General features: G+C 47.7%; 1 protein-coding gene across 3 annotated transcripts in view; it reads right to left on the reverse strand.

The window, feature by feature from the left end:
• The window catches only part of Mapk14 (mitogen-activated protein kinase 14), a 59828-nt gene that overhangs the window by 11388 nt on the left and 33169 nt on the right, over positions 1–15271 (reverse strand). For all 3 annotated transcript variants that reach the window (XM_032889166.1, XM_032889165.1, XM_032889167.1), the window contains exons 4-8: positions 11522–11633; positions 10760–10789; positions 10451–10498; positions 9059–9173; positions 8127–8198 (exon numbers count right to left, since the gene is read on the reverse strand). In XM_032889166.1, the coding sequence (XP_032745057.1) occupies positions 8127–8198; positions 9059–9173; positions 10451–10498; positions 10760–10789; positions 11522–11633 (377 nt within the window). The remainder of the gene's footprint in view (positions 1–8126; positions 8199–9058; positions 9174–10450; positions 10499–10759; positions 10790–11521; positions 11634–15271) is intronic.

Genomic DNA, 15271 nt, shown 5'->3' on the forward strand with positions numbered 1-15271 from the left:
AAACAAACCGCCCAATAATGAAAACGAAAACCCCAGAACAAGGCCAACATGGTGAAAGAATCTGGGTGGAGGACGGCTTCCTTCTGCAGGGTGGCCACTTTCAGCACGACTTGCTCCTCCTGTGGAAAGGTTTAAAACCACCACACACGCACATCTGTCAACATCATGCAGCAGAAGTAAAGCCACTGTGGTTGGGTCTTAGACAAGAGGCCATGCCACTCAGCGCATGGCCCAGCCTCCACCTCCCTCACCTTCCAAGGCCCTAGGAGCCAGCAGGCAGAGAAGGCTGGCAGGCAGAGGCGAGCACACAGCTGTGCGGTCTATTTGTGACGATTCCCCTAAGGCTTGACCTAATGAGCTGTAATCTGACAGCTGGGAGGCCGGCTCTCATCCCAGAGCCTGTTCACGGAGTGTGCCCTCTGGAGACCTTCCCCTCTCCCCTCTAGGAGGCAGAGACAGCCAGCAGAGGGTGCTACCCTACCATGGAGGACACCAGGCCTCAAGCCTAACCATGAAAGTAACCAAAATCTAACAGACTTCACATACTAAAGGCTTTTAGGCATAAAGGCAAAGGGCCCGGAATCTTCATTCTGCCATCCAAAACCTCGATGTCTACTCAGAAGCAATGAGCACGTGTCCCCTGGAAGATCACAGAGTCCATTTTCTCTCTCTGCCTTCAGTCAGAGAATAGAAAATTAAAGAGGCTTTTGGTATCTTCTGTGACCATGTGAACCTGCCTGGCTCTGCAGGATCACACCCTCCTTTCATGTGTCAACCTAGAGCCCCACCAGCCTCCCCAACACCATACATAAGGACTTCGTTATGCTCTCTGAGCACTGTTTGATGATGCCACAGTTTGCATTCTGGAACCGGTCTGTGCTTGCCTTGCCCCTTGCACAATCCATAGCAGACAAGGCCAGCACGCACTTGGTATTGACCCCCAGTTACTTCCTTGGTAATTAACTTGCTGTTAATTCTGCAAGCTGTGAAGCCCAGGCTGGCTTTGAACTCAGAATTGTTGTGCTTCATCTTCCCAGGTGCTGGGAAGACAGAGGTACGCCATCATGCTGAACCTCACTCCTCCTTTTAGATTATCTGGTACATAAAAGGCCCACAACATCTAAAGAACAGAGAGAGATGAAGACAGCCTTGATTTAGCCCGCACACAGAGGCAAAACCAGTATAGCCAGTAATGCAAACGGCTCCTGCAAGCCACAGCTGCCCAGTCACGGGGACTGCTTACACGGTAAGATGGCATCCTGCCTCTAAACAGGTTTTTTTTTCTTCTTTCTGCTCAAACAGAAATTCTAGAAAGGTGACAGCAAGGTACAGCCTGCTGTCTGTTTTATACATGGAGTTTTCCTGGAATACATCAGGGCTGTTGTGTGTTCGTGAATTTACAAACTGGTTACAGCTGCTTTCAGTCCTAGGCTCACAAGGCCTGCTAATCTGGCCCCTTAAGAAAAGATGAGCTAGGGGTTGGGGATTTAGCTCAGTGGTAGAGCGCTTGCCTAGTAAAGCAAGGCCCTGGTTCAGTCCCCAGCTCCAAAAAAAAAAAAAAAAAAAAAAAGAAAAGAAAAAGAGGGGTTGGGGATTTAGCTCAGTGGTAGAGCGCTTGCCTATAAGCGCAAGGCCCTGGGTTCGGTCCCCAGCTCCGAAAAAAAAAAAAAAAAAAAAAAAAAAAAAAAAAAAAAAAAAAAAAAAAGAAAAAGAAAGAAAAAAGAAAAGATGAGCTAGTGTCCGGTAACTGCATCCTACGGAGAAGCGAGCGAGTGCACTTGCATAAGATATTCCTGAAGTGAGAATGGTTTACAAAAAAAGCTGCTAAACATGAGATGGTTTCTGCAGGTGCACAGTGGGTGGACTGAGATGGGCACGTTCTCACTCAGGCCACCACATCGGCAACATGCTGACGGTGACAGCCAAGCATCTTCCTTGCAGACAGGAAGAAGCTACTCAGTTACACAAGTCTAGCTCCACTCACATTTCTACTCCCCAGGAATATCTGATTTTATTAGCTACTTCAAGAGGATGCATGCTAACAACAGAAAAAATGACTCTTCCAACCCCCCAAGAGGTGATTTTACCACGTATGACTCAAAAGGCTTATTAACCAGCTGGATTTACTGACTTTTAGAGGCAAGTCTGACATTCCCTTTGGGGAAGGTGCAGTCTGGGTTGTTTCCTAATGGACCGAGCTTCACCTCCAAGCTGCCTGAACAGCACGAATCCTTCCTATCTGATCACGGAGCTCCTGACTCCATCAACAGGCAGGGCTCATCCAATCCGCTCTCCCTGTCTGCAGGTGTGAGCCATCTGATTATCACAGCCAGCTCCTCAGCCTCACATCCACGCCCTTCTGCCACCTGTCACTCAACTTCTGTCTGCCTGCCTCAAACTACCATTCTCGGATAGGCTCAAGGCTTCAACCTGAAGCAAACATCCCAGGCTCTTCTTAGCCTCTTTCTCCCTGTATGGAGCCTTTCCTTCTCCCATTGCCATTCCAAGGGTGGTTCTCACAAGAAGTCTTTCTGGACATGCTTTTTGAATTGGCCTCAAACTCACTATGAGGCTGAGGTGGCCTGGAACTCCTGCATCGCGCCCGTCTCCTCCCAGGTCCCGGGCTTCCAGACATGTTTATAGCATTGTAATTACCTGGAGTTTTAATCCACGCTTGACTTTTCTAGGCACTAACTTATTTATAACTCTTTCGCCTCACTCCACCCTGCTCCTGCCCCAGAGGAAGACTTCCATCCGAGTTGCCCCATCACTCCTGTTGGTTCAGTCTGACTGCTCTGTTGAGGGCAGGCAGCCTCTCTCCAGTCTTGCACAGTGTAGCCAGCCTGGCAAACACTGACTGACCAAACACTTGACTCACTGTTCCAAACCATCCTCAAAACCCAGAAAAACATTCTGTGCAAAGCTTACACACTTACACACACACACACACACACACACACACACACACGTAAGGAGGATCAGTGAGCAGTGCTCATGCGGAGGGCTGTGGATGGAGCTGCCGGACACAGCCTGGGAGCTGGAAGACAGTAAACACTATGAGAAAGTGTCCTCCTTAGGAGCTAGGGCAAAGCTGCCACCCAGCTATGTGACAGCAAAACTCACCATAGCCTGCCATCTCCACAGTGAGCTCACAACTGGTATATACAGCCCTTCTTTCCCACACGGAGAGTAAGTTTAATCATTAGTTTAAAATGTGTTTCAACTAGGATGACAGTACCAAATTTTAACTCAAATTATCCAAGGCCAAAGACACCAAAGGCAGAATAAACAAACAAGTCAGGGGAAAAGGATAATTAGATAATTAATGTAACTCAGGTTCACGACCACAGTAGTAAAACTCCCCCTGCCTTTGCCTCCCAAGTGCTGGGACCACAGGTGTGGACTCTAATTCTGGCTGAATTAAGTTTTGGGGTGGGGGGAGTCATTTTAGTGCCAGGCCAGGACAAGCTTCACTGAAAGCCAGCCTGCCCTTCTTTCCTGGATTGTAGACAATCCAGGCACACATGGAAATAGTTCTCAAGGTTTATGAACAAATATGGAAAGTCTGTCTTCTAAAAAACAGAAAATATAGATACATATTTTCAAGAACAAAAGGCAAAAAAAATCTCATCATTAAATATTTTTCTTCAACATTTAAAACACCTTTTTTTTATTAGCCAAGATTTCACTGTGAGCATTTGCTGGCTTGGGACTCACCAGGCTGGCTTCAAACTCAGATCTGCCTGCCTTTACCCCCCAAATGCTTAAAGGCATGTGATACTTTTTTTTTTTTTCTTTTTCTTCTTTCTTTTTTTCGGAGCTGGGGACTGAACCCAGGGTCTTGCGCTTCCTAGGCAAGCGCTCTACCGCTGAGCTAAATCCCCAACCCCGGCATGTGATACTTTTTGTTGCGTGCGTGCGTGCGTGCGTGCGTGCGTGCGTGCGTGCGTGCGTGCGTGCGGCATAAGGAGCTGAGGTTTGGCAGCTGTGAGATGTCTAACACGGGTGCTGGAAACCCAACCCAGGCTTTCTCCAAGACTACATGGTCTGGAGCTCTTAGTCACTGAGCCATCTTTCCAATGCCAGCAGTGCAACTTCTTTTCAAAAATGAGGAAGATTTCTGGAGATGCAGCTCAGTGGCACAGTATCAGCCTAGCATACATAAGCCTCCCCTGAGTTTAAGAAAGAAAAGGAGAAACAACTAAAACTGAGGGAACTATGGACACTGACAACGGAGAGCAATGGGTAGCTACGATGTGCATTCTAGTGGGTTTGCTCAACCACCCCCGTTTTACTTCAGCGTCTGGGAAGAGCAGACCCAGGGTTCAGCAGACCACTGTGCTGTGCATGTGCAGTGTTCCACAGCCTGAAGAAGGGGCAGCTGTTGTGCTGACACTGTTCTAACACACAAGGACAGTACATGGATCAGAGCAGCAACAGAAGCACTGAGTGTAACCCAGCAGTCACACCACCCTCTGTTCACATCTTTAAAAAAGTGTATTTTTATGTGTATACACATTTTACCAGTATGAGTATCTGTACCATATAAGTGCCTGGTGCCCACAGAGACCAAAAGAAGACAGCGGGTCCCTGAGACTGGAGCAATTGATGGCTGTGGACTATCGCACAGGCGCCGGAAGAGCAGCTGCTCTTTAACTGCTGAGCGGTCTCCCCACACCAGAGGCCACATCTTAGGAGGGCCACGTCCAACACAATGGGAGAAGGGTGTTTTATGCATGAAGGAAATTTATACTCGATTACACAGGAAAATAACAAGTCAAGGCTGTGATCTCTGGTAGGAAAACGTACTGTTCATATTGGATGCAAGCAAGGAAAAGGCTACACAGCTTACGATCTTTAAGCTGAAGTGCTGGTGTCAGTGACTCCGATACCTAACTAAACCCACACATTTCAAAACCCGAATAAGGTAGGGCTCCGCCTGGAGACAGCCTGAGTCTCCCTCTTTTGATATTAAGCTCTATTAGCTGAATTCTATTAGCTGATACACACAGCCAACCGGGCTTCTAGAAGGGCTTTACGCTTTACACAACCGCTACTGACACTCTTATTAAGCTGGATGGAAGGGTTTTCTAAGCCACAGCACAGTAGTCAGTGCACAGACTGTCCAACATCATGAACGTAACTAATATCGATAGGCTACAAACTTTAAGATTGTAGAGACAATTAATTTAAGTCAAATCAGTCATTAGGTTACATTAACTACATGGGCTCTTCAACTATGAGCCATACATAGGACGGCACACACCTAAAAGATCTACAATGCTTCAAAAAGTCCCGTCGGGCAGTTCTCAGACAGAAGCTAAGACCATTAGTTCAAAGGCACAATGACTAAAAGTGAGGTAAACAGAAACCCAGAGAGAAAACTGAACTCCAGGAAAGAGTGGCCTGCAAACGGTCTCATCAGTGTCCCTGTACAAACCACACAAGCTACAGCCTCCGGCCTTCTACGCTGGCTGCACTGGGGTTGGCATGTTCTCCAGAGGCTTTGAAAACCCTTCCAGAAACCACAGCACAGGGCAGTGAAGAGAACCTGGGACTCTTCAGGACCTTAAGAAAAATGGAGAGGGCCACTACACTAACGCTTTCAGGCTCACCCAGCTAAAAGTAAATTCACATAGGTTAGCTCCTAGTGTTACTCAAAGCACCCGTCTGTCAGAATTGCTGAGAGTTCACTGGGCTGGAGATGGGACTCAGCTGGTAAAGTGCTTTTCTGGCACACATAGGAGCCTGGGTTCTAGGCCCAGCACAGCACAGACACAGGCAATGATGGCTCAGTGACTTGGTATTCAGGGGCCAAGGCAAGAGGTGCAAAGTGAGGTGGAGGTCGTCCTGAAACACTCAGTAGTTCCAGGTGAGTGTGGGTTACAAAGTAAGAGAGTCTCAAATAAAACAAAATAGAAAACATCTACCGCCAATAACAGCAAACAGGAAGATCTGTACAGAAAAGACGGGAACGACACTAGATATGCTGGAAATCGGAGAAACCCGATCTGTAGGCCCAGATGCAAAGTATAAACTTGCCCCAGAGCCTCGGGTGACGGACGCTGAACTATGGAATCTTAGTGCTCCATCTCACGTTGCTTCGGTCTGGTCCTGCCTTACCTTTGGAGGAGAGTGTTTATGCCACCGAGAACCAGAAGCATGTCATCTGTTTGTTGATTTAACAGGGCTCGTAGCTCAGAGTTTGCCTTGAGTCTCAGAGACTCAAGAGGATCTGGACTCTTGGATCTGGACTGGATGTGTTGTCTATGTAAGCTATTTGTATGGCCTTCAGAGGCTAGGAATGGAGTATTAACAGTAGGACCTCGAATGTCTCTGCTGCAGGTCTCTTGCTGAGAACATTAGGAGGTGGGGTCTGGGCGAGGAAGTAGGTCCCTGGGAATGTCCTAGAGGGTACCTTGTTCTTGGATGCTTTCCTCTCCTCAATCTCCTCTCTTGCTCCCTCCCTCCTGCTTCCTGGCCACTATGAAGTGAGTGGCCTCCTCTGCCACACGCTCCTGCTACCATGATGCTCTACCTCACCATGGACCCATGAGCCAAAAACAAATCTTTCTCTCAGGGATCTGTCTGTGACCATGACAAGCTGCTGACACAGCCACTGGTGAAGCTAGCACTTCCTGGTGGCTCTGGCCTCAGTAAACTCACAACCCCAGAGCTGTATACAGTTAAGGAAAGAGAGAAACGTAGTAGCTGCAAAATTTGATCAAAGCCACATAGTGCTAAAGCAAAAAATCTAAAATCTAAATTCCAGGGCCTTGGCCTCTGACTGTGAATATATGGATTACAAAAGCCATGTACCAAGAGGATGAACCTGTCTGTCTGTTTGCCTGTCTGTCTGTCTATGAAGACATGTATGTCTGGGACTAGCCAAAGGACAGCTGGAGACACCAGGGGGAAGGGGAAGGGGAGGGGTGAGGAAGGAAGGGGAGGTGAGAAGTGAGGAGGGAAGAGAAGGGAAGAGAAGGGAAGGGAAGGGAAGGGAAAGGAAGGGAAGGGAAGGGAAAAGGAAAAGGAAGGGAAGGGAAGGGAAGGGAAGGGAAGGGAAGGGGGAGAGGAGGGGAAAGCAGCTTGGTTCAGGATGGTCCCAGAGGACAGCACAAGGTGCATCACAAACCCTACCTAATCCTCTGAGCTTGGACTGCAGGCAAGCCAAAATCTCAAGGGCAGAGAGATGGTCACGTGCCGACACCTTGGAGTGGGGAGTAGCAGAGTGAGCTGCACTGAGCAGCACGCAGAGGAGCAGAGGACCCCACGCCATAAGACATCGTCTAGCAGAATACTGTCACGGCAGACACAGTGGCATTGGCATTGCAGTCCCTGGAGAAGGGCAACCCAAGGTGTCAGCATATGAGCTTACAGGCCAAGGTGTGTTAGGCACGAGCTCACCCCAGTTAGCAGATGAAGCACGTGTGGGATTTCTAAGAGCCCGACCAAGTCCATCAGTTTGCATAGAGTTTTGCAAACTCCTCCTGAAGACTGATTTTAAGCATCCGTTTTAACATTCTCACCTAAACATCCTCCTTAAGCAGAGCTGATGGGAGTTCCCACAAACACATTCTGTATATTCCTAAGACAGGGAACAAGTGCTCAGCAGATAGGAAAGGGTGCTTGGTGCCCAAAACTCAGAGGGTGCTAATAAGTATGGGACTAAAGCAGGGCTGGCTCTAAGCAGGGACAATGCTGAGTGGAGAACAAAAGCACACGACAGGGCCTCCCTCCACTGCCTTCTTTTGTTGGTTGTTAAGCAGCAAATAGGACAGGACTCAGCAGCGTGTCAGTCAGCACAGGGGCCAGCAGTCTGTTTAGTACATAAGCAAATGTGGGAACCAGATACCGCTGAGGTACAGGTGGCTATGCACACTCGCCGAGGATTTGCAGGGACAGACTAAACTCATTAATAGAGAGACTTGCTGCAAAAAGACGACAGGTGTTTTCTCAACCCCCAAAGCCTTTTCTTGACAAGGTGAGCCACTCAACAAGAGGACAGACCTCAAAAGCAATGCCTGACTGCAAAGAACTGAGTCTTCCCCACAAATGAGTAAGGGAAGCACACATCTAAGACAGCACACAGATGAGAAACAGGGCCAAAACGTGTTAAAGGATACGGTCTGTACCAGGAAACAATGTTCTTCCGGTCAACAGCTCAGCCATGATGCAGCCCACGGACCAAATATCCACTGGAATAGTAGGGAAGGGACAAGCAGAGACACAGTTTCTATTCATAGTCATGGACAAACTGGACTCTAACTAGGCGTGAAAGATTCAAATCAGCATTTAAGACACCTAACGGTTGACAACCATTTTTTTTTTAATAGAAATAAACTTATTAAAACTGTCACCCGCAGCTGGAGAGATGGCTCAGTGGTTAAGGGCACTGACTGCTCTTCCAGAGGTCCTGAGTTCAAATCCCAGCAACCACATGGTGGCTCACAACCATCTGTAATGGGATACGATGCCCTCTTTTGGCCTGCAGGTGTACATGCAGATAGAGCGCTAATGTACATAAAACAAAGCTAAAAAAAAAACCAACCAACCAACCAAACAAAAAAAAAACCTGTCACCCAAGAAGGGACCCACAGGCGGTGCAACTCAGAATTTATATAATTAAGAGAGAGAAACAAGCAAATAAAGGGGCAAAACTTTGTTACTGGTTAAAATTGTGCACTCTAACAGGAAACGTAGTGTTAGGATTAAGAGTCCACTCCCGGGCTGGAGAGATGGCTCAGCGGTTAAGAGCACCCGACTGCTCTACCAGAGGTCATGAGTTCAATTCCCAGCAACCACATGGTGGCTCACAACCATCTGTAAAAGAGATCCGATGCCCTCTTCTGGTGTGTCTGAAGACAGCTACAGTGTACTTATATATAATAAATAAATAAATCTTAAAAAAAAAAAAAAAAAAAAGTCCACTCCCTGAGGCAGTGTCACAGAGAGTGACGTGAAGACCTAAGAAGTAAGGCTAAGCCATCTGACAGCCATGGTAAGGAGCGCCCCTCCCCCACCCGGGCCAGGCCTGGGCAGGTGACTGGAGCAGTACCTGTCTGGTTGTAGTGCATCCAATTCAGCATAATCTCGGGGGCTCTGTACCACCGGGTAGCCACGTAGCCAGTCATTTCGTCATCAGTGTGCCGAGCCAGCCCAAAATCCAGAATCTAAGGGCAAGGGGAGAAGTCAGACGTGGGAGCAGCAGTTCTGCCACTTCAGGACAAGAAAGGCAGGACTCACTTCAGGAAGTGGGCAACCCAGTCTTCACTTAGAACGCACAGTAAGCAGTCTGGGAAACTTTAAAATAGAGCCACAAGCAAAGCACGCCATCCCCCGCTAAGAATTTACTCAAGGTCTGCACGTGGACGTTCATGTAGGTTTATGCCTACTGTAAACCTGTTTAAACCAATAGGCTTAACCACAATGGTGGCAAGCGCCCACTGACTAACAGGACGGCAGCCTACAAACATGATTCTGCACAGTTCCATTTGTATGAAGAAGAGATAATCCCAGTCAGAATCAGGTCAGTGGCTGCCTGCACTGGGTGAAGGGTAAGGGCCATGGGTCACCAGGAAGGGACACTCAAACTTTTTGAAGCCGTGGAGGTTATATGTCACAACTGTGGTTACAACACATGGATATTAAAACCCTATGAAGAGGTCCATTTTTTCCTTCTCAATTTTATGTGTATGGGTGTGTTGCCTGCATGTATATCTGTACTCCAAATCTGTGCGGTGTTCACAGAGACACAAAGAAAATAGGCATCAGATCCTCTAGATGCAGATGGTTGTGAACCGCCATGCAGTGCTGGACAACAAGCCATCTCTCCAGCCCCCTGCGTATGTTTCAAAAATTTCATTTAAAAAAAGTATAGTGCTACTTACTTTTTAAAAAATTATTTATTTTATGTGTGTGAGTACACTGTCGCTATCTTCAGACACAACAGAAGAGGCATCAGATCTCATTACAGATGGTTGTGAGCCACCATGTGGTTGCTGGGATTTGAACTCAGGGCCTCTGTGAGAGCAGTCAGTGCTCTAACTACTGAGTCATCCCTCCAGCCCGCTACGTACTTTAAAAGATCGCTAATTTATTTAGGTCTGATTAGATCATTCAAAGATCTGCAATTTTTCCTTTCAGAAACCTATCTAATGATGAGTGTTGCAGTACTGCTTAGCTGACATTTAGACTATAATATCCCTTTATTTCAATTAACGTGTTATATTTCTGATTTAATTATCTTTTAAAAACGAAAACAAGATACCGATGTCTGCTTCTAAAGTTACTCAAACAGCCTGCTCAGCCCACTTCAAGTTTCAGTGTGACATTCCCACGGGCAAATGACTCTCCTGACAGCAAGCGGCTTATGTATGCATCACTTTCTCTAAGTGAGGCTGGTCGGGATCCTGAGAACACGGGAAGCCAACAGTGCACCTCCTCTTACCTTCAGCTCACAGTCTTCATTCACAGCGAGGTTGCTGGGCTTTAGGTCCTGGAAAGCAGGCGGAAACAGTGCATCAATGCACACATGTGGAAGAGCGCCAGAGAGAGAGGCAGCTCCAGCTGCAGTGGGTCTGACACAGGTTAGCCTTGAGCAGGCAAACAGCAAGTGCTCCTTTGACAGTCTACACTGAGAGCAGCGCTGCAGTACCCACCTTCAGTTCCCAGTTAAGGCCGAGTTCTGAACTAGAGGCCACTCTTTTAGCCCCACCCACACTACCACAATGAGCCCCACCTAAGGTCCGATACATACCCTGTGGATTATGTCAGCCGAGTGTATATACTGCAAAAAAGAACAAAGTTGGTTGAGTGAAAGCCATCTTCAGCTTTCTGGTATATCACCTCAGCGAGACACCTGCAGTGTCCCCCTCAGTCAGCAAGCACGGTGCAGGGTCACAGCGGGTCACACAAACTAGGATTCCCACTCCACCTACGGGATGGAGCTGTCAACCTGTTTTCTTTCTCTGACCTCAGGAAGGGTTCCGATGAGCTAACATCAAAGGATGTTCTGGAGACACCCCCCACCCCAGCCCCGGTGGCTGGCACTCCTTATGCTGCACACAGTGGTTTTTCTTGTTCTGCCTCTCAGGTCCTGAGTAGGAATATAAAAGCAGCACGCAGCCCCGAGGAATGTTTTAAAGCCTCAGTATCACACTGATTGGACATCAGGCTGTATCAAGATGCTACTAACTTTTCAATGTGGCCAAAGTCCCCATGTCTTAGATAGTCAGACTAAAGGATCAAAGGGAAGGACAACGTAGCATTTGCTTTCTAGTAAACTGTGGCCTCGGAAATACAAGAGCAGCAGTGTTGATTGATTGTTAACTCATAAGAAAACCTGTCTGTCCTAAGTTCTTTTTTTTTTTTTTTTCTTTTTTTTTTTCGGAGCTGGGGACCGAACCCAGGGCCTTGTGCTTGCTAGGCAAGCGGTCTACCACTGAGCTAAATCCCCAACCCGTGTCCTAAGTTCTTATGACACAGAAAGAGTGATAAATGACAAAGCCGTTGCCTGTACCTTCAGCCCTCGCAGGATCTGGTAGATAAGAAACTGAACGTGGTCATCGGTAAGCTTCTGACACTTCACGATGTTGTTCAGGTCTGCCCCCATGAGATGGGTCACCAGGTACCTAGAAACAGAAGGGGTTGGGGGGAGTAGGGTGTTACATATCGATCCAGGAAAGACCGCTGAAGGACCACACCAGCCTAAACTGAGCGCAGCCTCCTACACGCACTCTAACCTCTCCACACTCACACCCACTACTCCTTGCTATGTAAAGAAAATACAGAGGTGAGAAGGAAGCCGTATAGATGGAGGTGAGAAGGAAGCCATATAGATGGAGGTGAGAAGGAAGCCGTATAGACGGAGGTGAGAAGGAAGCCATATAGACGGAGATTAGAAAGGCACACATGCATTGTAGGTGCCTTCTTTCTCTGTCTTCTCTTTCCTAGGAGAAGTCTTATGTAGCCCAGGTCGCCTCAAGCTTAGTCAAAGACGACCTTGACTCTCTGATTCCGGCCTCTACTCCCCGCATGCTAGGGTACTGGACTGGACCTCTGTGGTGGTATGAATGAGAATGGCCCCCATAGTTCACAGATTTATATTTGAATGTTTTGTCCCTGGTTATGGAACTGTTTGGGAAGGATGGGTAGGCGTCCTAGCTACTTTTGTGTCAATCTGACACAAGAGTCATCAGAGAGGAGGGAGCCTCAATTGAGCAAATGCCTTCGCATGACCTAGGTGTGGCATTTTCCTAGTGATTGATGGGGTAGGGTCTAGCCCACAGGGGGTCATGCCACCCCTGGACTAGTCGTTCTGGGTCCTATGAGAAAGCAGGCTAAGCAAGCCATGAGGAACAAGCCAGTAAGCAGCAGCCTTCCTCCAAGGCTTCTGCATCACCTCTTGCTTTCAAGTCCCCGCCCTCACTGCTTTATATGATAGGAAATTGTGGATGAAATAAACCCTTTCTTCCCCAACTTACTTTTGGGTCATGGTTTGTCAGCACAGCACTGGTAACCCTGACCAAGATTGGAAGAGGCGCATCATTGGGGTAAACTTTGAGGTTTCGAAAGCCCAAACCAGGCCCAGCCGCCGCGCCCCCACCCCCCATGATAATGTACTAAACCTCTAAAGCTGTAAGCGAGCTCCAGTCAATGCTCTCCTGTCAGCCGCCTTGCTCATGCTGTCTTTCCACAGCAACACAACAGTGACCAAGTGCGGTGCTTCGGATGCTAGGCAAACCTCCAAGCCACATCCATCCCCAGCCCTGCAGTTTTCTTATTTTGCAGTAGAAATGCACAGTATAATTAACTGTGCACATAATAAAGGGTCACATACTTGCAATCCCATCATCGTATTTTTACCTCATAAATCCTGTGCTGTTAAGATTTTCAAAGTGTAATTTTTTTCTCTTCAAAAACGACTAGCAAAAGGCTGTGGCCTATTAGCCATACCCTGCTGCTTTACTCAGAGGAGGAAGGAGAACAAGGCAGGCAGGCCAGAGCTTCCCGCAGGTGTGGTGCTGAGTGTCGGGCCTGCTGTACGGGGTAAGACGAGGGTGTGACTGCACGCAAGCCCAGCAGGCTCGCCACAGAAACTCTAGACCCGTGTGTTCATCATCACTGCTGCAGCACACGGGGACAGGGCAGAGCGGAGCCCCAGGCTGAGTCTGTGAGGGCAGGTGTCTCTCCTCTCATGAGGCTCAGGAGGGTTGACTGCTGTATGAAGAGTAGAGGGACATGGCCTAGTTTTGACTTTAAAGAGAGATTTTAGCCATTTTCCTAAAACTTACATGTTTATATTGCCTTAAGGAAAAGGTGAACTTTATGCATAATTTAAGAATAAATTAAGAGGCTGAAGAAATGGCTCAGCAGTGAAACTGCTTCGTGATGTTGAGGGACCTGAGTTCCGTTCCCAGAACTCAGGTTGGACGGTTCACAGCTGCCTAACTCCAGCTCCAGAAGACCTAATGCTCTTTTCCGGTCTGTGGGCACTGGACTCATGTGCACAGAGACACACCCCATGACATACATACAAAATAATTCTTCAGAAAAGAGTAGTGGTGGTGCCCTCCTTTAATCCCAGCACCGGGGAGGCAGAGGCAGATGTTTCTCTGTGAGTTTGAAGACAGCTTGATCTACAGAGTGAGTCCCAGGACAGCCATGGCTGCACAAAGAAACCCCATCTCAAAAACCAAAACAAAACAAAGACTAAACTAGACTCTTTGAAGCACTTTCTTTTTACAGATTTATTCATTTAATGTATATGTAGCTGTCTTCAGACACACAGGAGAGGGTATCAGATCAAGATAATTTTGATTTGAGTGACTTTCCAAGCCCTTAAAGAACATAATCAAAGGCAGCTGCTAACCCTGATGACCTGAGGTCCATGCTCAGGACCCACACTACGGAAGGAGAGAAATAATCCCTGTTCTCAGGTCTTTACATGCATGCTGTGGCATGAACATTCACTCATGCACACATGCATACACACATTAACACATACAATTTTAACATTTTACAGATGTCACCATAAGCAAGGGTACCTTAGCACTAGATAATTTCCTTAACAGTTCCTCAGTCTTTAATGAAGAAAACCTGTCAAGAACACAGCCTGTCTCCTCCTCCTCCCAGTCATTTGCTTTTGGTGCATCTGAGGCAGACACTCTTACAACTGAGGCACTCCCACTGCTGGAGCTAGTGACACAGGGACTCACCACTGACCTGGGCTGCCCTTGACATTCTTGTGCCTCAACCCCCTGAGTGTGGGGCTCAGAGGCACCCGACCCAACCCCTCTTCAGGAACGGTGTACCTGACGCTTCAAACGGACACATCATCTGGGTTTAAACCTAAGACCGCTGACCAGGGCTACTAAGCTACTCAGTGGGATGGCACTCACCGTCATACACCTTAAACATACGGACACATCAAACGGATAGAGTATACAGCCCCTGTGTAACTCTCAGTCCCCTTTTCCATCACACACAACTGCTTCTGATGATCTGGGAGATCCAGTACTTCTGACCCACTTATCACAAACATTTTTAAGAGGAGGATGAGACCGTCAAACCACCATGTAAGCACAATCAGTCACTGACACAGAAATAACTAGCACACCACTAGGCTACTAGTCCACTGAGAGCTCTACTTATGGTTGAGTTCTTTTAGCTAACCACTCCGTGCTATTTCCACACAGCCCAAGATCAATCTATTACCATCAAGTATCAAATTTCAGCTCACACACAGAAGGAATTCCAGAGCAAATCATACAACACAGGACAGGAGCAAGCACCTGTCAAAACAGCAAGGTACGGAGGCACAGCACAGATGATCTCACGCAAAAGTCCAGCCTGGTTCTACCCCAGTACCATACAAGCAGGATGGACAATCTGAAAGGGGCAGCACAAGAGAGCCACGTGTCCAGACTCTGGCCAGTGTACTCAATGCCATTTGAGCAGACATGCTTGATATTATCATGGGGCTAAATAGTAAATTCCTGAAATAAATGAAGGAAGGCTGGAGCGCAGTGCAGTGGGGACACTGTCCAATACCTCATCTTTACAAGATTAAGTGAGATTATACTGTAAGCTGAAGGACGAAGGACAACTTCACGACTGGATTCCTGTCTTGCTTCTCACTTGGGACAGTGGCATCCTCTAAACTTAAATCCCTAGTGAGATGTGTGACTTGTTTCAACCAGTTCTAAGTGGGACTCAGGATTGACGATTTTCAGGGCTCTAAACCGCCCTGTTCCAGAGCCTACTTTAC

Source organism: Rattus rattus, chromosome 18 (assembly GCF_011064425.1).
Source record: "Rattus rattus isolate New Zealand chromosome 18, Rrattus_CSIRO_v1, whole genome shotgun sequence".
Classification (NCBI taxonomy): Eukaryota; Metazoa; Chordata; class Mammalia; order Rodentia; family Muridae; genus Rattus; species Rattus rattus.